Raw genomic sequence first — 25,310 nt, forward strand, 5'->3', positions numbered from 1 at the left:
GGGCCCGCAAAAAAGGGTGAGTTGTCCCTAATGTTTGGGACAAATTTTCCAGACTTATCCCGCCGCCCAGCTCTTTATCAGACCCCCTTATATCACATGGGCGTCACTTTGGTCGAACTGTGTTCGCGCTGTGCAACTACCCTTCTCTACTGACCAATGGTATCCTTAGATTGGAACAAATGGAAGAAACTCCTCTGGAAGACTTCTCTGCTGAGTGAAAAGGCATCATCTTCATTTGCTAGTTCATGGACTGACTCGTTTGGCAGAGAACGACGAGAGCATCGCGTTTTCGAACAGCTTTTGGACTCTTATCCTGGCCTGTTAGAGCGACTTAGGAATGGATCCGAAGAAGAAATTTTGCATGTTGGAGAACTAGTGCGTTGTTTCTTACGTTGCCGGAGTTCATACTTACAATTTTAAGATTGGTAAGGGAGCGTCAGGCGCAGAGAGGTGACGACACTAAATCATTGAAACCTGCAATACTCGATTGGATCTCCCCAAAAGGAGCAGCGATCCAGCCTCCGTTACATAGGAATTCGAAGATCGATCGAGGATTTAACCATGAACTTACCGGGTCATTACTTTGCCCCGCTGGGTTGAACTGGCACGATGCAGAGTATGTTTTCATTTTCTGGCATCTACAGTCCTAACAACTCGAAATAGGACGAGAGAGAACCTTCGCAGTGGCGAAATCTTGGTCTGCGGAGATCAATGGCCCGTTTTTTTGTATGCTCACCATACCTATGACGCGGAGGACCCATGGTGCGGTCTCCTCAGGAGTCGCTTGCTGACATGTGTAAGTGGGCACGCACAAATTCTACGTAGTCCTTCACTATATCATTTTCAGGCTTACAAGCATGTATTCACATCCCCGAGTTCGGTCGACAAAGACCCAAAAGCCACGCGATCTGGAAATGCTCGGCTTCATGGCATGAACCGCGTCACCGTTGCCTCCATAGCTTACATTGCTACTCAGGTTCGTAATAGCATATCTTTATAGCTCGATAATCTTGACGTACATACAACTCCAGGTCCGATTTGCCCTAAGCTCATCCTCGGTATTCTCACGAACCGACACATCCACAGACTCTGAGACATTTTACCACAGCCTCCTTGACCTTTTCGAAGACCCGGACGAATCCAAGGAAGTCGACGAGCTACTGACATGGTGGAATCGGTATTATTTTAACTCTTCGACATTTCGCTGAGCTCATTACTATGTACCCAGCCAGGTTTTCCCTACATCCTCTGCAGCTAAACGGCCTATTAGCGCCAATAGTGCCTTATCCAAAATCCGAATCAAACGCCTTGCGGCCAAAAACACCTCTGATTCAAATGTAACTGTAGCCTCCACATAGTCTTCGTTTAAGCACTTTATTATGTACTAAATACAAACACAACCTAATACCAATATGTTTTGGCCCTCGCAACCAAGTTAACATGCTGAAGAGAACAAAAATAACAGAGTCTGTGGGGAAAGCACAAGCTCACTTAAATTGCAACGGATGGCCAGACCTCGGCGGTTGCTGCAGTATGGTACTGCAATACCATCGCTCCGCACGCTCGAGTCGAAGGCCGCTCGAACCGAGACAGCCTGCCCTTGTAAGATATCACCTGGCGTCGGCATCTATGGAGAGTTTGCGGAGACAGCACAAACTCGCTCACCTTGCAACGGATGGCCAGACCTCGGCGGTTGCTGCAGTATGGTACTGCAATACCATCGCTCCGCACGCTTGAGTCGAAGGCCGCTCGAACCGAGACAGCCTGCCCTTGTAAGATATCACCTGGCGTCGGCATCTATGGAGAGTTTGCGGAGACAGCACAAACTCGCTCACCTTGCAACGGATGGCCAGACCTCGGCGGTTGCTGCAGTATGGTACTGCAATACCATCGCTCCGCACCCTTGAGTCGAAGGCCGCTCGAGCCGAGACAGCCTACTCTTGTAAGACATTATTCGGCGCTGGCAATTATGGAGTCTCTGTGCAGGACAAAATAGTAAGCCAACATTATATACAATGAACATATGTCGTCAAGATTGGGAAGGATGACAGCACACTGTCATTGGTTACTCACATTGTGTACTCAGCGAAGTTATCCCATCCAATCTAGCGTTATAACTATATATTCCACAGCAACGATGAGGAAGGCTTTGTCGAGATTACAATGGCTTGCATGCGACAGCCGTATTGAGACAACATGGTAACGCACTATCATGGTTCCACATCCTTGGACACTTGGCAGCGTTGATCCCACGTAGTCCAGCCATATATAGCTTTATCTGATGTTCGCGTTCATCTAGAGATTGTGAAGAAAAAATAAAATGCCGAAAGTTACATGCCATGACCAGGGCAGGGCAAAATTGTAGTGTACGACAAGTAATACTCAACTAGGTGATTGTGCGGTATTTTAACAACATAATATTCCTTTGTCATGCTGGTGGGTGTTACAATATAGGCCATCTTGATGATCAGCTGGTAGATAAATGTAATAAAACCGTCACAAATGTGTATTTGGCGGGTTGTATCCAACTTAGTCCAGGTATACAAAGCTTTCTCAAACGAAATACAATTATGATGCATATTATACAAATTGTACTTCAGATAAAGCTTTCTCAAATTTTATCATTTTCGCATCGGTTTCCTGATGGGGGGGGCGGGCCATCAGAGAACCTGTGAGAAGAAGATATCGTCATATATCGTCATATATCGTTATATATCGTAATATATAGGAAAGGTTTTCGTCACATTGGAATATAAAGTGATATAAAGCAATATATGACTATGTAAAAGCACCATAATCAGCATGATCCCCAGCAAGAACTCACCGGTTTACTGATGGAGAGGCACTGGTACTACTGGTCTTCTTGATCACAGCAGTGTTCATGACTCTGTCGTCGAGAGACTCGATATCAGATATTTTGTCCTGATACTTCTTACGTTTGGAGACATCTTCCCACAGTAGCCTTTGCACCAGCTTGTCTCTCTTCTAGAAAGAAAAGCGGTTAACACAACGACGCAAAGTAAGACCAGGTCACCAACATCAGCGCGTGCGATTGCCTCATCCCTCGCCCTTTCAAGTTCGCGCTTTTGGGATTCCCATGAGCTCGCAGCATCAGATGCGGTTGAACAAACCTTTCCCTTGGCCTCTTCAATAGTGGCATGTTCCAGCTTCATCGTTTTCGTGCGTTCATCGACGGTCTCGTGGGGGGAAATGGGGATTTGGGTGGTGAGCTAGAGGGAAACAAGTCAAAGTCAAGAATTTTATGGTTAGTACTGGAAAGGAAAATAAAGCGAAATATTGTGGAAGTACCTCGCACAGAGGGTCATCTTTGTCACAGTGGTACACATGGATAGCGGATTTTAACTCAGAATTCTTCGAGTTGGGTGGCATGCTGATACAGAAATCATTAGGATGTTTGTCCACCATGTACCATATTATGAGGTTGGTAGGTGGAGCCATGGCGGTTGGTGAGTTCATCGTGATTGGGTACTGGAAAGATGACAACTTAGGAGAGTGGGCCGCCCCTGTTTGAGTTTCGGAAGTCAGATGCTTATTACATAATATATTGAATCCTTTCGGCGATTTCGGAGTGGACACGGAGCCTCGAGGCCTCAGGTCGAGGCAATACTAGTACTGGAGCCTCGTAGCTTACTTTCCGTGCAGAACATCATGGACGAAGCATGTCAGTTAGACTGATCCCTCACTTTTGACTTCGTACAAACTTCACATACTATTAGAATCCATTATCATGTACAATAATCTTCTAGGATCATAGTAATAAGCTATAACGATCGCTGATCACCCGTGTCCTTCATCCTCGTTCTATAATCACTTCAGGGGGGAGTCGCAATGTAAATACCAATACCATTAGGTAGGAAGTTCAGACCAGTGGCATTGGTATTCTGTGAGACAGAGAGTATCCGTTCTACCTGCGTGGTCGTGTTGGTGATCGCGCCCAATCCAACATCCTTCCACGGCACGTAGACCTGCGCATTTACCAAGTTGGCAACGATGAGCAAGTATGCAGTGCCATTGTGCCAGAGACCGGCATCCACACCCAAATAGTCGTAGGTGGTAAATGTGGCGTTCGGGTCGACGATGAATGGCTGAACGATGTCTGTGATGATGACAGTGAGGTTAGTCGCTGTCCCCTCGATTGTCGTAACATTGCCGGTTGTGGTTGGGTATTGGAAGGACTTGGAACCTGGCGACGCAAGTCAGCGTTCTTCGTATCTGGTTATCGCATGACTTACCTAGAGCACCATGGTTAAAGGAACTGAATCCCAAAGCAGCCCATTGCTGCCCAGTGGGAGTGGTGTTCCAGTATCTGCAATGAGAGTCAAGATAGGTCGCATCGGGGGGTTCGTGACGACTTACGCGCCACTGCCGAATGCCTGGGGCGTAGTCCACACAGACTTGGTGCGGTCAAAGCCCAAAATGTTGAGCCTGTCTTTGAAGGTCTGGACACGGGCCTTGACATCATACAAGGTACCCTTGCAGTTGTCGCAACCACAGTGACCGAAGTCCGGAGTACACGCTGTGTGCCACACAGGAGAAAATGTGGCGTTGATACCAATAGGATAGGCATCCTACACCAGAGATTAGAAACACGAGCGACGAAAACGTGACGAATGACTCACATGAAGAACAATATCGGCTCCATTGACGTAAGGTGAGAAGTTGTAGTCCTGGCAATTCAGAACAATAGAGATAGGGTGGTATCCGTCCAGCTGGTATATCAAGTCATATGTCGACTTGGCCGCATCTAGGGGGTCGGAGTTGCCATCGGGCTCGTGGGCGGTTTCCCAGTTCAATAGGTTGGGAATCGAGGCGTAAGTCTTGACTTGTTGAGCGACAACGGTCAAGTTTTGGTAGTTTCTGGATAGAAGATATCAGCAGCCATGTGATAAGGCGGTGAAGTCTGACATACGATCGCATATCATAAACGATGTACATGCCGGCACTGATGGTCTTGTTGATGACTTCTTCGAAAATAGTAAGGTTGTTATAAGGAGGAATTGGGTGAATCTATGGCATAGACGTTCAGTACATGATAGATCAGATGTTCGCAAGACATACAGTGTTGAACCTGGAAAAGATTTGGGTAAATTTGCAGGAGGTGATAAAAATATAAAACGAACCCGTCGGCTTTAAGTTGATCGATCATAGTCAAATTTCCCGCCAGATACTCGTCGAAATTTATGTAGAAACCTTGAGGGACGAAGGGTGCAAACGCTCCACCCTTGCCATCTGCGGGCCTCACCCAGAGTGCGCCAGTGCGCAAGTCAGTCTTGGTGACGGAAGCATTTGTGTCAGGGAGATACAGAAGAGATGCGCCAGTCTTGAATTTCTGGGACTTTGAGGACGAAGGGGCAGTGTATGTAGCGGAGCAGGTGACATTGTATGCAGCCTTCCGAGCCTGGAGCTTGCTGATATCTACGGGAATTTGGAATTTGGTGGCATTCAGAGGGACGTTTGCTGTGGTCTTAACGGAGCCCACGTTGATTGTGACACTGACGGTTCCTAGGCCAGTGGAGTTGCTAGAAGAGCCGGAGGTAGAAGGAAGTGAAATGGGCTCAGCACCGGCGATCCAGTCGTAAACAATTGATGTATCCACGATGAATGCTGCGCTCTTTGCATCCTCCTGGAGGTATGGGCGGAAGACAGGGGCACAACGGAACGACAAAAGCGGATCAACACTCTGTGCAGGCAATACAAACTGGCCACCAGGGGGCACAACAGATTGATTTGCCATATAATTCTTTCCACACCTGGAAGGATTTAAGAGTCAACAAGCGATGTGCAGGATCGAAATTGTATGTACCATGTCTGAGCTAGCGAACCTCGAACCAAGGCGGCGACAGCCAAAGCCGCGAAGCTTTTATTGTATTTCATTTTATCCTCAGGCAGGAGGAAGATTGAAGGAAGGAGGTGCCGGCGTGAAGCTCTCTGAAGATTTGAGTCCTTGCTTGCCCACTACAACTTATATAAGTTCACGCACAGCTATTCGTTCAATTTCGCTAAACCCGGCAAAGGCAATCAGGATGATCGAGCGGCGCTCTACTACCGTGTGTTGATGGTGGCTTGCGACGAGTCAGGACAGATTTGGTTAGTCAGAACAGGCTAGAGCCGGATGGCTGTAACTCACCAAGCTTGTGACAGTTTAACAAGGCGGCTGAGTCCAACCGCCGTCGGTGGCATATCATTTGGTGATCCATGGCAATATGTAGGTGTCAATTACATAGCATTTTTGGTTGTCGTGAAGAAAAGTCGGACCGCAGACCGGCGGTAAAATGGTTTGTATAGAAGTCGGAAGGCCTTATGCGATGGCATTTAGTGATGATCATCGAATGTTGACCTTGACAATGCTCACTGATAGTTGTCTTGTTCATATCACAGTAGTGGATATAGTACGGATGAAGCACGAGTATAGCCTACCTGTGAGTCCAATGCAACCCTACACAACCGCCCGCTCGGGGCCCGCCAAGCTCTGCTTAGAAACATGCGCGTGTCGTGTCAGGACCATAATCATGATGCGGCTGTCACGGTTACAGGCTCAAGTGCGCGTTCCTGCGGGGTTGTTGTGTAGTAGAGTGCATAGGTGGTTCAAGTTACTTATTAAGGCAGTGACAGGTACCGAGTCTTCCCGAGGCTCCATCGCTTCTCTCTCTAGTGATGGATAAGCCTGGCTAACTCGAAGCAGACTAGAACCTTGGGGCGATCCATTCTGGGATCCTCAGTACTCGTCAATTCCAAATTATAAATACAGCATCGTTCCGGACTCGGAGGTACCGGTCACTTGCCGCTCTACGGCCACTCTCCTGATGTGCACAGTTTTCACTCTGTGCAAGTCTTGACATTACAATGTGCACAATGTCAGACTTGGACCAACTCAGCTAGTCTATACTACAGGTTCATACTAGTCACCAAGTCGAGATGGCCAAGTACCTCCTCTCACTCAAATGACAAGTCTTGGAGCCGCCGTGATCGGCACGAAGGAGTGCATTTGTTCAGATTCGCCCATCCGGTTTACCAAAGGTCACCGCATCCTGAGAACGTCGGTCACGCTGGTCAGCTGGCATAACATGACACCATCAACATTTCCGGATCTCATCACGACCTCATGACAAATTCCATAAAGTTAGTAGTGGTGATGATGATCGAACTGTTCCAACTATTTCTAAACAGGTCAGATGAACTCACTGCCTTTGTTCAGTTTTAGAGGGGCCAGGTGAAATTGACGCGGCCCTGCCGCGGTCGTGACGCGCCTGTGACGCGCCTGTGACGCGGCACTGACGCGGCATATGTGACGCGGCACTGACGCGGCATATGTGACGCGGCACTGTAAGAGCTAGTTCGGCAACTCGATATTTTCGATATTTTTCAATATTTGCTTTGGCATGTTTGCGAAAATGTTCACCGGCATCGTTCCGAGATGTCGGAGCTCGAACCTTGCTTCTCTCCTACTGTACATATTATCAATGGATGTATACCCTCATCTAACCCTAGAGCGGCGTAAGAGGCTTTTTGCTGGTGCGGTCGCGATCACTGCGATCTGTGCACAGTACACTACTCTTCTCATGGCCCAACCTGAAGTCAATGCTCCCCCTAAGTCCAAGGCGATTCGGAGCTTGAATTTGAGCTTATCAACAAGATCAGTGATAATGAGGGTAGGGTATATACCTTGATGGATCCCCAACCACTGGGGTTCGCGATGGAGCGCCAACGCCTAGCAGCGCTCATGACGAATCCTCGGCCAGAGGTCCGGGAACGACTCCTCAAATGCATGGTACTCGTAATCAGCATCGTTGTTGCTTCTACGCACGGCATCCTACAATCAGTATATCCCAAAGATCCCGAGCCCTATCACACTTCAGCGCTAACTGGGCAAGACTGGGTGATCGAGTTGCTCACTGGTCACCCAGAGCGCATCAGGTGTGAGCTTGGCATGCGCGCCAATGCATTTGTGGAGCTTATCTCCGAGCTTCGCACCATGGGCCATTCAGACTCCAAGTTTGTGTCCCTCGAGGAACAACTTGCGATTTTTCTTTACACCTCTGTGACTGGCCTATCAATCAGGCATGTTGCGGAGAGATTTCAACGCTCGAACGAAACGATTTCACGGTGAGTTTATTTTATTTTATTTCAAGTGACAGTATCTAATAGTATGTAGTTATTTCCGCAAGATGCTTATCATCTTCACGTCGGACCCGTTCTATTTGTTAAGGTCGTACTCTCGTAAGATCGGATCCGAAGGACTTCGGCCTCAGCTCGTACGCTGTGCCCCTTTCCCAAGTACTGTCCCTTATTTCAAAGTACTAACGATAACGCGTCCGAAGGTCCGGACGGGTCTCGTAGTATATCCGGAAGTCTTCCGGATATCGGAAACGCGTATAAGGCTAATCCGGACGTATCCGAACTAGAAACTAACAGAGTAAAGACTACCCGAAGGTAGAGCCGAGGATATAGACTATCGGAATCTATCCGAAGTCTCGGAGAGTGACAAGAGTAAGGAGAACTCAAGTCCGGAGGACAGAAAGAGGACAAACTAAGATGATATTCGAACTGAGGTACTACAGGACATATACACGAGTTTATATACTATGAGGATAACGGAAGTATCAGTAAGCAAGGGTCCGAGGCTATGTACGAAGCATGTGCAAAGGTTATCAAACGCGAGTCGGAAATGAGACATAGGTTAACGGATCAGTAATCATACCGGTAATAAGCATAACCGAAACACCGGGAAGAGGAAATACCGAATAGGCTGTGTTTAACGTTATATGAAACAGGAAATGAATTAGAAAGCTTATCGTAAATCAGATCGGAAGCGGATCTATACATCGGACCGGACCGGATCTCAGGGTCCGAAGTCCGGAAGAGAAGCGTGAATATATGGGATATGACAGTATCCCCCCCTTAGGGCCGATCCCTAGAGGCACAAGAACCATCGGTCCGGACCGGACGAGATTATCGCGAGATGATGGAGAAGCGTCTGAGTTCGGAATCGGACAGGTATACTCAAGGGCGGACGTCCCAGGATGATTCTTCCTTTCCCACTTTTTACTCTCTATAACGCTCTATCGAAAATGTCTGGCAACACCTCCGGATCTCAGAAGACTGCTAAGCAGAAACTGCTGGAGCTTCAACAGCAACTAGCGGACGCTGAAGCTGCGGCTCGGAAGGAGGAGGAGGAGATTCGGAAGCGTCAGGAGGCGGAGCGGAAGCGTGAAGAGGAACGGAAGATTCAGGAGGATCTTAAGAGGATTCGAGAGTCCGAAATTCGGGTGGAGGCAGAAAACAAACGGCGCAGGGAGATAGTAGAGGAAATGGTGAGTTTCGGATGGTTATGATGGCTTTGCCTGACGGATGAAAAGTCTCGTGCCATTTCCGCTGACAAGGACGGATCCTGCAAGCGTTGCAGCGACAGAGGCCGGACTTGCCTTTGGACGGATGCGGAGAGCAATGCTCTGGTGAGTTAATCCGTGTTTTTTTTTTGGATCCGAGTGTTTTGACGTCCGGATAGGTCAAGTCTTGCGATATCTGCCGGAAGGACAAGGCCACGTGCCCCGGACGACCCGGAACTGTCAAGGTGCCCAAGGGCAAGAAGAGGAAGCATGCTGCCGGATCTCCATCTCCGAAAGGTAAAGGTAAGAAACGTCAGAAGAGTCCGACTCCTGAAGATCCGGAGGAGATGGAGACGGAATACGATGATCAGGCTTGGGTGGCCGCAGCCAACAGTATAGTGGCGGAGCTGGCTAGGACTAACACCCTTTTGGAGAGAAGTATTCAGGCGGCGGAAGGCAGCAGGGCTGCAGCGGACCGGATGAGCTCCGGAATTGAGCTGTTCCTTCAGCAACAGAGGGAATTTCAAGCCATGTTGTTCGGACATATTCGGAAGGGATTTCGGACGTCTCCGGGTCCGGAGGAGGAAGATGAGGTGATGGAAAGGGCGTCCGGAAGTGATGCAGGCGGATCCGGAGAGGCGGATGGGTCTATGGAGATGTAGGAATTTCTGGTCCGTTTATGCTTCTTCTCTAAATGTACTTGTATTTCGTATGCACACTATGTACTTCAAAGTTGAATAGGACCGGGTTTGTTCGGATATGCAGCGTGGAAGTCCGAAACTAGTTCGGATGCGTTACCGAGCTCCGTAGCAAGTAACCATGAAGTCTCCTCGTCCGTTCCTTCATATCCGGACCATCGGACGAGGTATAGGAGTTGACATTGTCTTCTCCGACGGTCTAATTTTGAGTCCAAAACTTCGGATATCTCATATTCGGGTTCTCCGTCGACTTCGACCGGAGGCGGAGGCGATTGGATACGATTAGGAATGGTATTGAGTGTGGCTGGTTCTAATTGCGAGACATGGAAAACTGGGTGTACGGAGCGCATGGAATCCGGAAGTCGGATGGTGAAAGAATGCGTACCCGGACGAGCTATGATTTCGAACGGACCTAAGTTCTTTTCCGAGAGTTTCTTGGACGGACGGGTGGATCGGAAGTATTTTGCTTTGACGAAGACCGAATCTCCGATTTTCATATCCGGAGCAGGTTTCCGTTTGGCGTCCGCAGGTCCTTGATATCTTTCTTGTGCGTGGGCCATTTCTTCTCGGAGGAACTGATGGAGTTCGTCAAGGTCTACTGCATAGTCTCGTGCGCGGGCGGATGAGAGGTCACGTTCCGGATGAACGGATAGGTTCGGATGATATCCCTTATTGGCGAAGAAGGGTGATACTCCGGTAGTAGCACTCGGAGCGTTGTTATAAGCGAATTCTGCCAAGGGAAGTAGTTCCGACCAGTTATCCTGCTGATAGTTGCAGTATATCCGGAGGTATTGTTCAAGGGTTTGGTTCGCTCGTTCGGTTTGTCCGTCTCCTTCCGGATGATATCCGGACGTGAAGTGGAGGACCATATCTAATGCTTTTCCTAAGGACCGGAAGAAATGCGATACGAATTCTGTTCCTCGGTCCGAAGTGACATGGGATGGAACTCCGTGCTTGGAAAACACGTGGAGGACGAATAGACGAGCGAGATCCGGAGAGGTAATGGTGTCGTGGGTAGGGATGAATATAGCTTGTTTGGATAGACGGTCGATTACGACGAGGATGGCTGTAAAGCCGGATGAGTCCGGAAGGTGCTCGATGAAATCCATGGATATAGAATTCCAAGGCTTTTCCGGTATGGGTAACTGCTTGAGCAATCCGTAAGGTTTGTGTCTCGGAACCTTAGCTCGGCCGCAGGAAGTACAAGACTTGACGTAGTCTTTGACATAGGTACGGATTCCTGGCCAAGTGTACTCGCGTCGGATGATATCTAGCGTCCGGTTCTGTCCGAAGTGTCCGGACAACGGATGATCATGAGTATTCTGGAGGACGCGAAGACGGAGATTATTAGATTCCGGAACATATATACGGTTGTCGCAGCGGAGGAAACCACTATCGTCCACCGTCCATCTCGGATCCGAAGGTTCCGGAAGATGTTCGGATGCGATAGGGTCATTAGGAAGTGCGGTCAGGATGTCTTTCCGGAGCTGGTCGATATCAATCAGAACGGCTGCCCTAAGAACCGGAGTGACTAGAGTTGAGGCTCGGAGGGACGAAGCTAACTGTTCCGAAGTGAATACCGGACGGAAATTGTGAGGGTTAACTCGAGCGTAGTCCTTATCCCCCTCTTTGGGATAGACGTCCCAGCGTCTAGTAAGGGAATCCGGTTTAGCTCCGAGTTTTCCGGGACGGAAACGGATGACTAGGTTAAACTGATGGAGGAATTCCGACCAGCGGGCCTGACGGCGAGAGAGGAGTTTTGTGGTAGAGAAATACTCAAGGTTCTTATGGTCCGTGACAACGTCTATCGGCTCGGCAGAGCCTTCAAGGTAATGTCGCCACGTCCGAAAAGCTTCATGGATGGCTAGAAGTTCCTTATCGTGAGTGTCGTAGTTGAGTTCCGGAGCGGTAAGCGTCCGAGAATAAAATGCCACCGGACGAAGCTCTGAGTCCGGACATACTATGGAAAGTATTCCGGCTATAGCGTAGTCAGAGGCGTCGGTTTCTACGACTATCGGAACATTCGGAATCCAGTGCGTAAGCACCGGAGCGGACGTGAAAGCTTTCTTGAGTGTTTCAAAAGACTTCCGACAATCATCGGAAAAATCCCAAGTAACCCCCTTGCGGGTAAGACGGGTGAGCGGAACTACGATGTCCGAGTAATTGAAAATGAATCGACGATAGAAATTTGCGAATCCGAGGAAGGATTGAATATCCTTAACTTTCCGAGGTTCCGGCCAGTCAACGATGGACTGGATCTTCTCGGACGACATGGTCAAGCCGTCCGGAGATAGGATGTAACCAAGGTATTCAACGGATGTGGTATGGAACGCGCATTTTTCGGGTTTAGCATAGAGTCGATGTTTTCGGAGACGGAGAAGGACTTCTCGGACATGTTCCTTATGGGATGCAAGGTCTTGGGAATAGATGAGGATGTCGTCCAGATATACGATAACGCATACATCCAGCATATCAGCAAACACGCTATTGACAAAGCGTTGGAATGCAGCCGGAGCGTTAGTGAGACCTTCCGGCATTACCAACCATTCATATGAGCCATAACGCGTTCGGAACGCGGTCTTCCATTCGTCTCCGTCCGCTATCCGGACGAGATGATAAGCGGATCGGAGGTCGATTTTGGTATAGACTTTAGCGCGGCTCGGAGAGTCTAGGAGGTCGGTAATGAGAGGTAACGGATATCGGTCTTTCTTGGTAATCTGGTTAAGTCCACGGAAATCTACACAGAGGCGAAGGGAGCCATCCTTTTTCTTGACAAACAGGACAGGAGCTCCGTGAGAAGAGGATGAGGAACGGAGGAGTCCGGAGGAAATATTTTCATCAAGAAACTTCCGGAGGGCTGCAAGCTCAACTGCAGATAGAGAATAAATGGTTCCGAGGGGCGGACTAGTTCCTTCCTCTAACTCGATTTTGAGATCATAGGGACGATGAGGAGGAAGTTGGCTAGCTTTGCCCTTATCGAACACATCCGAGAATTCGTGATATTCCGGAGGAATTCCGGACAGGTCCAGAGGATCGGATGAAAGGGAAGCGGACCGGAGGTCTACACCGGTCGGACGAAGGTAGATGCTGAACTGTTCCGATCCTTCCAATTTGCAGGCCCGGCAAAAGGCAACCGCATTGATCAAGGAAATGTTGGGGATGGTTTTATCAGCGGAGGTTCCGGATGTAGTCGGAGGAGGTAAATCTTCCATCGGAGGATGCGGATCCGGAGACGGAAGCGACGTCGGAGGTGTCGAAGGCATTCCATGAGAAGTCGTTCGGAAATCGATGCTGCCCGAAACCCAGTCAATCAACGGATTGTGTAGGGTGAGCCAGCTATATCCAAGAACGATAAAACAAGAAGAATCCAACGGAGTAACGTAAAACGTATCGGAGGTAACTACACCGGACGGAAAACAGATAGGCAAATCTATAGCTTCGGAAATCATATTATTACAAGTACCATCAAACAAACGGAGAGAAAGCGGAGATATCGGATATGTAGGAATTTTATTTTTTCGGACGAAATCAGAGTCTATAAAACAGTGAGAGGAACCACAATCAATTAGTGAAGGAAAATCAGAAATATCAGGAAAAGTAGGAATAGAAACGTATGGACAAAGAGAGTTCGGATCGGAAAGAGAAACAGCATTGAGACGTAGCTCCGTTGCACGGGTAGAGTCAACGCAACCCTCATCCCGTGCGGAGTCGGGAGGGTTGCGGACTATTTTTTTGCTTCATCCGAAGCCTCCGGTTTGTCTTCCGGAGTTACTACTGCAGCGCGGCCTTTGGCAGCGCGCGAAGTAGACTTGGTGCATTCCCGAGCCGAATGGCCGGGTCCACCGCAGAATAGACAGAGTTTGTTATCCATCCGTCTCTTACGTTCTTCGGACGTGAGCTTCCCGTCCTTTCCTAACTTGGAGGTAAGGTCCGGAGGTTTAGAAACGGAGGATGATGCGGAAGTAGCGGGTTTGTCGGATTTGTACCTCGAAGGTCCGGACGAGTTGGAATTCGTCCGATCGGACGTGGTTTGCTTAGGAGGAATGGAGGTGGTGGGTTTAGTTTCGCGGGCGACTTCTCCCTTCCGTTCCCAGTATCGAGCGTCGATAGTCTGGGCAAGGATCTTGTATTCGGAAAGGGTGGAAGGTTTACCCATGCGACTGATTTCGTCTTTGATACGAGCCGGAAGTCCGTTATAGAATTGGCGTCTTAGGGCACCGTCACCCCAGCCACGGACTTGTGAAGCAAGACGCTGAAATTCAACAACATATTTATTAATGCGTTGTCCGTCACGCATATGAAGTTGCTCCAATTGCATTTCCGCATCTCCGGACGGATCGTGCGGTCCGAAATTGGTTTGGAGTCCAAGCATGAACGCGGAGTAATCATCCATCCAATCCGGACGATCATCGTCCTCGTCGGCTAGGAGATCCGGTTCGAACCACTCGAGTGCCATACCCTTAAGGTAGGATTGGGCGAAGTTGACTTTTGCCCGTCCGGAACGGAAGGCTTTGGGTTTGCTTTGGAAGTGGAGCTCGCATTGGACGAAGAATGCACGAAGCTTCCGAGGCTCAGTGCCATCGAAAGTATCGGGCTCACGGATCTTGACTTTAGAATCTTCGGACGAGGTCGGACGACGATTGTTGCGTGCGAGATTGTCGATGGCTTGAGAAAGCCGAAGCATGACACGGTCTTGTGGGTTTAACCCGTCAAATTCATCATCGTTGTCATCCGGTTCATCATCCGGATCACCTCCGAAGTCATCCGGAGGGTTTCCACCAGGAGTATCTTCATCGTCCGGAGGTCCTTCGTCATCCGGATCACCTCCGGCAGGAGTGCGCGTAGGGGTTTCCGGATGCGGACGATTCATGAGTTGCGAAATACTTTGAGCAGGACCGCGTGATACACGGCGCTGAGAGAAACTGGTGAAGGCGTTAACTACGGATGTCGGATCGCGTCGGGTGGACGAAAGTCCGACAGCGTGCAAAGCGGCTTGGTTTACTTTAGTAGGAGCCATGATATGAGTAAGTGTACTTGGAAAGGTGTGAGTTCGAATATACTGTTAAGGTCGTACTCTCGTAAGATCGGATCCGAAGGACTTCGGCCTCAGCTCGTACGCTGTGCCCCTTTCCCAAGTACTGTCCCTTATTTCAAAGTACTAACGATAACGCGTCCGAAGGTCCGGACGGGTCTCGTAGTATATCCGGAAGTCTTCCGGATATCGGAAACGCGTATAAGGCTAATCCGGACGTATCCGAACTAGAAACTAACAGAGTAAAGACTACCCGAAGGTAGAGCCGAGGATATAGACTATCGGAATCTATCCGAAGTCTCGGAGAGTGACAAGAGTAAGGAGAACTCAAGTCCGGAGGACAGAAAGAGGACAAACTAAGATGATATTCGAACTGAGGTACTACAGGACATATACACGAGTTTATATACTATGAGGATAACGGAAGTATCAGTAAGCAAGGGTCCGAGGCTATGTACGAAGCATGTGCAAAGGTTATCAAACGCGAGTCGGAAATGAGACATAGGTTAACGGATCAGTAATCATACCGGTAATAAGCATAACCGAAACACCGGGAAGAGGAAATACCGAATAGGCTGTGTTTAACGTTATATGAAACAGGAAATGAATTAGAAAGCTTATCGTAAATCGGATCGGAAGCGGATCTATACATCGGACCGGACCGGATCTCAGGGTCCGAAGTCCGGAAGAGAAGCGTGAATATATGGGATATGACACTATTCAAGATACGTGCGCTTTCCAGATGGTTCGGTCCCCCGCAAAATTCGGAAGAACCCCAAATGGTGGCCCTTTTTCAAGGACGCTATTGGGGCGATCGACGGCAGTCACATCCACGTCACGCCTAAGGCCATCGAACGTCCGGTGTATCGTAATCGCAAGGGCTTCGTGTCGCAGAACTGCCTTTTCGCATGCGATTTCGAGCTCAACTTCACATACGCACTTACAGGCTGGGAAGGGTCGGCCACTGATGCTCGCGTCTACGAGGACGCCTGCTCTTACGACTTTCGCACTCCCGCTGGCAAATATTTTCTTGCCGACGCAGGATATCCTCTACGTCCTGGGTTGCTGGTACCCTACCGAAGCGTGCGTTATCATCTTGCCGAATGGGGTCGCGCCAATATACGGTAAGTTCATTCTCGATTGATTTTCAATGTGCTAAGTACTAAGTTTACAGGCCTTCTAACAAGGAGGAATTATTTAATCTACGTCACGCGTCAGCACGAAACGTCATTGAGCGCATCTTTGGCGTTCTCAAGCAACGTTTTCGCATACTGCTCTTACCACCGGCCTACGCTATGGAGATTCAAGCGCAGATTCCAGCCGCGCTTTGCGCCCTACACAACTACATTCGTCTTCGTGACCCTAGCGAGGGTCATCCTCCTGCTGATGACGAAGATGAAGATGTTGAGGATGGTGGTGGTCTTGGCGCTGACGTGGCTGCGGAGGATGACGCAGCAGCTATTGAGGAGGATAACGAGGAGGAATTTCGTCAAGGAGCTGCGATGCGTGATCGCATTGCAGCAGCGATGTGGACGCAGTATCAGCGCGTCATACAGGAACGGGGTTTAGACGCACTTGATATCATGGACGATGACGAGGATGCTGCTGCTGATGCCGCTGATGATACTGATAGTGATGTGTAGGCTTACTTTGTACTTACTACTGTGCTCCATACTGAACAATGAACAATGAAGTGAGAACGCGCTTGTTATTGACACACAAGAGTTATTCTATTCAGTTCACAGGTGGTAGGTAGTACAACATATAGCAACACAACACAAGAAGTAGCGAGCGAACACACACAGCATGATGAGATTTAAAACATTGAAAACGAATATTGTCCTGCTGGCAGGCGGCTCAGCCCGTCATTTCAGCATCAACACGCGGCGCTGGACCGGCATCACCTGCATCAACTGCCTCGCCGATCAGCTTCCCCACGAATGCACGCCTCCTACTCTTCTCCTGAAGATTCACGTAGAACTTGAGGTAATGTTCATTGCCCTTTGAACCAATGAACATGATGAGAGCAGCCTGCTGGTCCGGCGGTATGTCAGAGTCCTCGCCTTCCAGGATTTTGACGGCTCGCATGACCAGGTCCTCACTACCTTGTGCACCATCAGGCCCTCCTCTGACAAACCATTCAAAGACGTCGGTGAGCCGGTTGATGGTGCCTTGCATCCCCACCACAGCAGCTGCCGGCGTGATCTTTGCAGCCTTGGCGGCACTGCTGATCTTGGTGACACGGCTGTTCTGGGACACCACCGGAGTCCGTGGTTTCTTGGATGGGGGGGCTGACACCAGCGTGGTGGAAGGAGGTCGCATGGACGATGACAAGTGCGTGGAGCCAATTGACTCCATGTCCCCCATCACATCCGAATATGGGCGCTTGCTGGCGTTAGAGCCAGCAGCGGTAGACGCAGCGGTAGACGCAGCGGTAGTAGAGATGGCGGTGGAACGTGCAGGAGTGGAGCTAGTGATGGACGTAGAGGTGGCGGCAGTGCTTAATGGGCCTGCAGAAGCGGGAACAGCAGCAGCGCTTGGAGCAGCAGGAACAGCAGCAGCGCTTGGAGCAGCAGGAACAGCAGCAGTGCTTGATGGGCCAGCAGCATCCGCAAGATCGTTATCAGCATTGGTGGTGGAGGGAGCAGCGCCACCTGGACGGAAGACGTGCCGCCCTCTAGCGCCGCCCAATGGGATGATGGTCTGCATTTTTTCATAATGCTCCCATCCCCTGTTGCGGAAAGGACGCATGAGGTTATTTGCCTGACAAAAGTCAGCGCTCAAATCAATATGACGAAGAGGGGACATACCTTGACATACGATGTCCATACAGCCGCAGCCGCAGTTCCTTCAATCCCAGCTCCAGTCTCATTGTCCCAGTGGACCCCTGTCTGGTTGCGGTACTTCTCGATAGCATGAAATATGTTTTTAAGCTAGATGAGACTCGTCAGCTTAGATCAGATGAGATCAAATAGGGCTTACTGATGTCCACTTGTTTCGAGTTGATTTCGCTGTCTTCAGTGGACCTGCGCGAGTGGATTGAAGCGCCTCATGATTGTTGATGAACTCTGCAGCAGAGCCAAGAACCTGCTGCTTGAAGTTGCCTGCCCCTTCAGCCTCTGAGCGATGATCATAGAGATAGTCTACAAGGGTAACAGTCTCGACATCATTCCACTGCGCTGGTGGGGCCTTGGAGTGAGGGGGAGCATTGACTTCAGGTTGGGCCATGAGAAGAGTAGTGTACTGTGCACAGATCGCAGTGATCGCGACCGCACCAGCAAAAAGCCTCTTACGCCGCTCTAGGGTTAGATGAGGGTATACATCCATTGATAATATGTACAGTAGGAGAGAAGCAAGGTTCGAGCTCCGACATCTCGGAACGATGCCGGTGAACATTTTCGCAAACATGCCAAAGCAAATATTGAAAAATATCGAAAATATCGAGTTGCCGAACTAGCTCAAATTCTCATGTACAAATCATGTTTACACAACTTCATATCGCATTCCAAACACTTTGAATCATCGTTAATGATCAACATATGAGTGTCTGCCTGCGTACAGGCTCTATAGTGCTGTATTCACCTCTCACCAAATTTACAGTGCTTGTCCTCTGCGTTCATACTACTAGTATGCATCTTGCCGTCAGTCCTATATTGTTGCATTACCTCTAATTCGTTCATCTATGTTGGTTTTCAGATGCAGTGTCAAATGTTGTCTCACTGTGTCAAGCTTCGACCTCACCCTGCCAAGTTTGATCCACTCTCTATACCCTACACCAACACGTCGAGCCCTAACCATGGCATGTCAGAAGCCTCGTTTAGGCTGCGTCAAGCACTACTCACACCACGACAAGTTCTCCCAAATATCTTCGCAGTCTCTGTACTAATATCAACATCCACACTCTATGCCGCGTCGAGACCTACTACAGTGCCGCGTCAACCATAGCACATACCGCGTCAGTGCCGCGTCAACAAGTTGTGCCGCGTCACAGGCGCGTCACGCCGCGTCAAACCTTGTCACTGCCGCGTCACCCGCGCGTCACGCCGCGTCAAACTTCATTCATGCCGCGTCACAAGTAGCACATGCCGCGTCAAACCTCACCTCCTCAACTGTCACACTGTCCGTATAACTTAGGTACATTTTACTTTACATCTGTCATAATAATTGATATTCTAACAGTGTTCCTTTTCATCCTGACAGAATTAGACGTCGTACACTGTAATTGTCCATAGGCAGTAATAAATTTATTTTACTAAGCATTCTTTCGTTGTCTCCTCTGGGCTCGAGAAACAACCGTTATTATCGCGCTTTTGTAAATCGTATCATGGCCTTTGTGAGTTCTTTAAAATACGGAGTAAACTTGTTATAACCATCTTTTAGCAATTAATCAAACATATATTCAACTTTTTCTATCCCAACGAGACAGAGAATCAAAATTATCCAGATCGGCCGGGTCCGCTGCTGAGTTTTGGGGACCTCATACCCTGCTATGACCGTTCAGGTGCGTCATCCGACATATTCTCCTTGTGAACTCAGATTTGACAAATAGAACTGCCTTTGGTGCATGCTTTCACTCTCGTGGTTGCTCACCGAAAGGCCAGTGATTTTGAAAAACGCATCGAAGCTCGAAACGAAGAATGGAACGATAGCATGCTGTTGAAGATGGCTTGGGCTGATCTCATGATAAGCTATCCTACCAATAGCTTCGTGGCTGATGTCGACCTCGAGTGTCTGACCGCACTAGAAGGAAGGATGTTCGAGGATTCCGAAGAAGCAGGACCTGCAGGCAACCAGCAGTGGGGTTTGGATGCTGGCCAACATCACAGGCGATGGAAATTGTATCTTGGAATTCCTGATGAATGGGTTTCTGCAAGAGATTATAGCGAGAGTGAACTTGAAGTGAGGAAGACATTACCTGCTCCATTCGATAGATATCTAACTTATGTGATTGACAGCGCGGCCCCTTATTCAGTGATAACTCTGATGCTACATCTTTGGAGTCTGCAGACGAGCTATCCGAAGCTGTAGTTCCTTGTCTGCCGGCCGAAGAATGTCCGCCCGTTAAACGTCGATGTGCTCCACAGGCTCGAAGGGTCCAGAGAGGGAGGAAAAGAAAATAGTCATTGGCTTATGTATACCTAGTTGTACATGGCTCTGAGGCAAATAAAATAACAAAAGAGTGGTCGTGAACTCATCCAACTTGATCTGGAAGTTGAATATAGAATATAGGAATGGCGCGTCAGTGGTCGCGTCAAGGATCGTTAGTGCCGCGTCAAGGCTCGTCAGTGCCGCGTCACATGCGCGTCACGCCGCGTCACGGCCGCGTCACGACCGCGTCCATCAGAGAACCTGTGAGAAGAAGATATCGTCATATATCGTTATATATCGTAATATATAGGAAAGGTTTTCGTCACATTGTAATATAAAGTGATATAAAGCAATATATGACCATGTAAAAGCACCATAATCAGCATAATCCCCAGCAAGAACTCACCGGTTTACTGATGCTCAGGCGCGGCAGGACCGCGTCAAAATAGCTACGCCCGTTTTAGAGCGAAACACACAACTGCCCCGCAACTCCCTGCCCTCCTTCCCTGATTGGTATGTCACATATTTTTAAATCCAACTACTCTACGTCACTTACAAGGGCTCGCTGGCACGATGACTAGCAGGCCTCACAAGCCACTAGTTCAGTCCGCTTGGTGACCACACAGCACTCGGCAGCCCAGTGATGCTACACTTCCAAGTTCCAACCAGCCGTAGCCCTGACATTCTAGTTCAACACCGTCAAACAAACCGCGCCTCTCCAAATTCTTTCCGATGGTCTGTAGCAACAACATCGGTATCCCTCGCGTCCTGATACACACTGTGACTCTTGTAGAAAACCGTCCGGGGTACGCTCTTAGCTCCGAGTCCACACGAGCTTCAAGGTACTGATGACTGTGGTGTTTGAGTCTTAAATGCGACGTTATGCTCCTCACTGTATCATTGAGAGCAATAGACGAGGATGACCAGCTTGCGAGGGCTTTTTAATGACGGGCCCTGTGAGCCCCGAAAGGCAAAGCGCGCCATTGACAATACGACAACTAGAGTGACTGAGTGACATGGCCAATTTCAATGTTGGCAGACATTGTGACCATTATCGATTAATGATTGACGGGCTCTGTCATGTGTCAACGATTCCCTACCATCATGATGGTGGACATTATGACGCTCGATCCCGAAGCTGTGCTGCCGCGGCGCCTTTGTTGACATTACACTTTAAAGAATCTGAGTTCATCGATTTAGAAATAGCTGTCATTTGGATCTCGTGCCTAATCAACATGTACATGTGGAAGAATATGGTATGGCACCCTTAAATAAGCGTATGTACAGAAGTGCGGGCCAACACACATCGTATAGAACCTGGTCAACGGCACCCTGTCATGAAGCAGCACCGCGACGATTGCAAATCGGTTACCCCTATATATATCGTCTGTAGTACGTGATGTATACAGGGTTACCTGACCCGTGCGCTAGACTGCTTAGTAATTTGAAATACGTTCAAACGTTAACGTTTGATCAGAAAGTCCACATGTTCGTTATGTGATGTTTACCCAATCTCCAGTGGTCTAACTAGTACTGGACTAGCACACACCTGTTCTGCCTTCAGCACAGGTCGCAAAAAAAGAGCACTTCGTGCTCTTTTTAAGCTCCCTGGCCTCAGCTTCATCCCAATAATTCAGAAGGCCCCTGATGAGCATTGTTCCTTTGTCACAGGAAGCCAAGGAGGGCTGTGCCCTCTTTTGACTTCCTGGCTTCAGGCTGCATCCTAATAAATTGTACATTTTGGATAATTTATAAATACATTTATGAGCAGCTTTTTAAAAAAAACTCAAAGTATAATCTATCACACCACATAAAAGTACATCTACAATATGTAAGGATGAAACATTTGATCCTGTGGAACCAATTCACATGACTTTCCTGTCTGTGCTGGGCCATCATACAGATTTGTTCACACACAGTCAGCTTTACACTGAACTATTGAGTGTGCAATGTCAAAGAGACATTCAGGCACTACTGTAGAGCTACGACACTAGCTTTGTCACAGGTCACAGCCCTTGATGAATCAAATCTATTTGGTGTGACCGTCACATGAATTTTGGTGGGACGAAGCTAATTTGTGACATTCGGAAAAAAACATAGGAAAAAACATAGGTTGTGCACTAATGGGACCAAAAATCGTTATACATCGAATTTGTGATGCGTCTATGCTTTCCACACCCATAAACAACCTCCGGAACACTGTTCGAGCCACCTTCCACATCTTCAGCAGCAATGTCACCCACATCATAGACTTCAGAGTGGTTTGCACACGAAAGTCCACCATCTGCATTGATATGGTAGTCAGAACAGACCTGTTCACCCTCAGAAGCCATATGGTCAAGAAGTGCATCCATTGGCACATCACTGGCATCAAGATCATGCTCACCGGCATCATCGAACAGGGATTCAACTCCAATAGCATTAGTACTAGCCTCGTCCTCTGACTCAGAATTTGTTGCCCATTTGACACCATCAGTCTTGTACTGAGCAGTAGCAATCCTCGCCCATCTAGCTGGATCATTCTTCTGAACATCACGTAAATATTGCAATGCCTCCCAACTTGTGAGACTTGCAAATGAGAGATTGAACTTCTCCCCAGCCTTACACATGAAGAATGCCTTTGAAATAGGATTTAGCTCTGTGCATCAAGATTCAACAATGCAAGTAAATGAGAAACAAACCTGCTTTACGAGCTCAGGCTTGTTTATAGCATGATACCCATTTACAACCCACTGCAATGACCGATCACGAAGGGTGCCAATTGTCGTGTCAAGTCGGATGAGTGATGCAGAACTGTCATGGGTGAGTCGAGCGAGAGACTCATTGACTATATCAGCATGCTTCATCTGTTTGACAGCGAGTTTGAACGGACGTTGAATACCAACATCACATGGCTGACCAACACCAGTGCAGCCCATGGGGACGAAGTGGTATTTGATCCAAGGGTAGGTCATATCCAACCACATGCAAAATTGAATTGATCTGTGCACACTCCACACATCGAGGTGCAAAACACACTCCTGGTCAGCTGGTGCATCAAGTAACACTTTCTGCTCTTCCCAGTATGGCACCAGAATGTCATTAACATACTCGCACATGAGGGGAAATGTTGACCAGTAGGTGTGCGTGCTTGAGTACGAGATTTTGAACTTGAGTTCCATTGCTTCCTTATATTGCAGAGTTGACTTTGAAGGAAGGGAGCGAGAAGTTTTCTCCTCATAGATCAATTGCAAGGGGAGGGTGTGACCTCTGGCCAATATTCCATTGACGATGGTAAAAGCTCATTTTTCTTCCTGCCCAATCACAGAGACTTGCTTTGAGCCAGTTGTTTCGAAAGTCGAGGTGTTTGATGGTTGATAGACAATATTTGTTTGGTCAATATTGACAGTGAACACAGCATCGAAGATTGCGCAGTTATGAATTGGGAGTGACAGATGGAGGAACTGGTTGAGGAGAATCTGATCAACATTGGGTGGTGTTTTTTGTGTGGCACGTGTTGCCCTGCGGAAGCTCCAACTGAGGTGTTCATAAAGAAACTCCTTCACCCAATTCTCAGTACAGCGGAAGCAAGAACCATCCTTGGCAACAGGCTCAAAAATTTCAGGAATGGAGCATTGCAGGCGTGCAAGGATGATACCATGGCAGCGGAGAGTGTCCAGTGCAACACCAACTTGACGGAGAGACTGAAGGTCATTCATGATCAATTTGACTACATTGGGATAAGAGGATAGAATGTGTTTCCGTGTGTTTTGGTACATGGGTAGGCTGCATCATTGAATGCGAGCAAGAGTTGCTGTGCTCCAAACAGCTTTGTCACCCGAGCAGTGACCTGCACCAAATTGGTTTGATGCATGAATGACTAATGCTTTCTCATGAGCCTAATTACCAAAGAACCATTATGAAACAATTTCTCTCTATTCTGAAGTGACAAGGCAGTTCAGACAATATTCCAATTCACTAGGACTAAGATAGGCTGAATATTTTTGTACATTTAATTTTGCGATAAATCTTGATTAGTCACCCTCAATGATGACTCAGAATAAATCCCATGCATGTCAGGCAACTATGAAAAACAATCCTCGCATGACTTACCCTATGGAAACTCCTTTAAAACCCTAAATACATGGCTCGCATCATTTCTACGGATACAATGTAACATCAGAACAAGGCACCAACTGACCAATAAATCTTGAATACGTCTTTTGCAAGATATAATCAACTTATTACATAATTTTTAGTCACATATGATATAACCCCGACAGTCAGGTGACCTAAGACCTAACACAAATTATGACAAAGCTATATCTTGAAGTGACTAAGGACTGATGACACAATCATGATACAAATGACTCATGTAACTAGTTACTGGTACTGACTGAATAAGCCCATTTCTCCTATAGAATGTGGGAAATAGTAGCACAGCCACCATATTTGTCTATATAAGACCCCAAATTTTGCTCATAATAAAAAAAATAAGGCCCCCACTTTTGAAAGATAAATTGAGCGTGAAGTGTGATAAGTGCCAAAACACAGTGGCAAGAGCTGTTAAAACAGCTAGCTGAGAGGTCATTGTAAGCAACAGCAAGCAATACTTTTAGCTCATTGTCAGCGAAACTGTGAAATATTTTGAGCTCACTGTGCTCAACAGTGAGCCAGATAGTTTTTTTGATTTTCTGCTGGTGAACCTCTCTTTCTTTTTTTTCTTCTGTTTTTTTTTTTCATTTGTCTCTTTTTCTCTTCAATTCATTCGCGTATTAGTGTTATTGTTCTGAATTTGTTCCAGGATCTTCATGTTGTCTTTACGTCCATCTAGGCAAAGGCTTAGTGGGAAGACTTCAGGAGTTGATAGTGATGCTTGACCTCACTCATCTGAGTAGCGATACTGAGCCAGGGTCTTCCTTGTCTGCTAGACTTTAGTTATTGAATAGGGGACTTGGTACTGAAAGCCAAGGACGTCCATTCCTGATTCTGTTTAATACTCATCGTGAGTTCCTTGGCAGCAGGTTCAATAGTGAGCTAAGAGTTCTACTGAACATTGATTAGTCCTGACCTTTAATTCTACCTGTTTGTGCTGAGGGGGTGATTGTTGTAACTTCGCATGACTTTCTGTAGAAAGTTTATTACAAAAAGCATTATTACAGAAGG

The 25,310-nt window shown here is 48.0% G+C and overlaps 5 protein-coding genes across 5 annotated transcripts; 2 read left to right on the forward strand and 3 right to left on the reverse strand.

Annotated features, from left to right (window-relative positions):
* Positions 1–74: 74 nt before the first annotated feature.
* Positions 75–1,358, forward strand: F5891DRAFT_962141 (uncharacterized protein; the record flags this gene model as incomplete). Its single annotated transcript, XM_041375880.1, has 7 exons — positions 75–214; positions 267–363; positions 402–616; positions 664–796; positions 848–976; positions 1,032–1,177; positions 1,229–1,358. Coding segments are annotated over 7 exons (990 nt in total), but the record flags the coding sequence as incomplete, so codon positions are not given.
* Positions 1,359–3,704: 2,346 nt separating this feature from the next.
* On the reverse strand, positions 3,705–6,647 carry F5891DRAFT_1063893 (uncharacterized protein). The gene is made up of 11 exons (XM_041363024.1): positions 6,374–6,647; positions 6,149–6,318; positions 6,002–6,083; positions 5,825–5,949; positions 5,142–5,771; positions 5,080–5,089; positions 4,931–5,028; positions 4,641–4,878; positions 4,378–4,589; positions 4,254–4,327; positions 3,705–4,204 (listed from the first exon to the last, which is right to left on the reverse strand). The coding sequence occupies exons 2-11, from the start codon at positions 6,199–6,201 to the stop codon at positions 3,834–3,836; spliced, it is 1,893 nt and encodes a 630-aa protein (XP_041219563.1). The 5' UTR covers positions 6,202–6,318; positions 6,374–6,647; the 3' UTR covers positions 3,705–3,833.
* A 12,701-nt stretch (positions 6,648–19,348) lies between these two features.
* On the forward strand, positions 19,349–20,105 carry F5891DRAFT_1152713 (uncharacterized protein; the record flags this gene model as incomplete). The annotated part of the gene is made up of 3 exons (XM_041365171.1): positions 19,349–19,410; positions 19,458–19,578; positions 19,674–20,105. The coding sequence occupies exons 2-3, from the start codon at positions 19,567–19,569 to the stop codon at positions 20,103–20,105; spliced, it is 444 nt and encodes a 147-aa protein (XP_041219564.1). The 5' UTR covers positions 19,349–19,410; positions 19,458–19,566.
* A 2,180-nt stretch (positions 20,106–22,285) lies between these two features.
* Positions 22,286–23,083, reverse strand: F5891DRAFT_962133 (uncharacterized protein; the record flags this gene model as incomplete). Its single annotated transcript, XM_041375878.1, has 2 exons — positions 22,286–22,783; positions 22,847–23,083. 2 exons carry the CDS (start codon positions 23,081–23,083, stop codon positions 22,286–22,288), a joined length of 735 nt encoding a protein of 244 aa, XP_041219565.1.
* A 363-nt stretch (positions 23,084–23,446) lies between these two features.
* F5891DRAFT_1195684 (uncharacterized protein) lies at positions 23,447–23,923 on the reverse strand (the record flags this gene model as incomplete). The annotated part of the gene is made up of 1 exon (XM_041368176.1): positions 23,447–23,923. The coding sequence occupies one exon, from the start codon at positions 23,921–23,923 to the stop codon at positions 23,447–23,449; it is 477 nt and encodes a 158-aa protein (XP_041219566.1).
* Between the last annotated feature and the right edge of the window lie 1,387 nt (positions 23,924–25,310).

The sequence above is a fragment of the Suillus fuscotomentosus genome (genome assembly GCF_016647785.1).
Source record: "Suillus fuscotomentosus strain FC203 chromosome Unknown F5891scaffold_86, whole genome shotgun sequence".
Lineage (NCBI taxonomy): Eukaryota > Fungi > Basidiomycota > Agaricomycetes > Boletales > Suillaceae > Suillus > Suillus fuscotomentosus.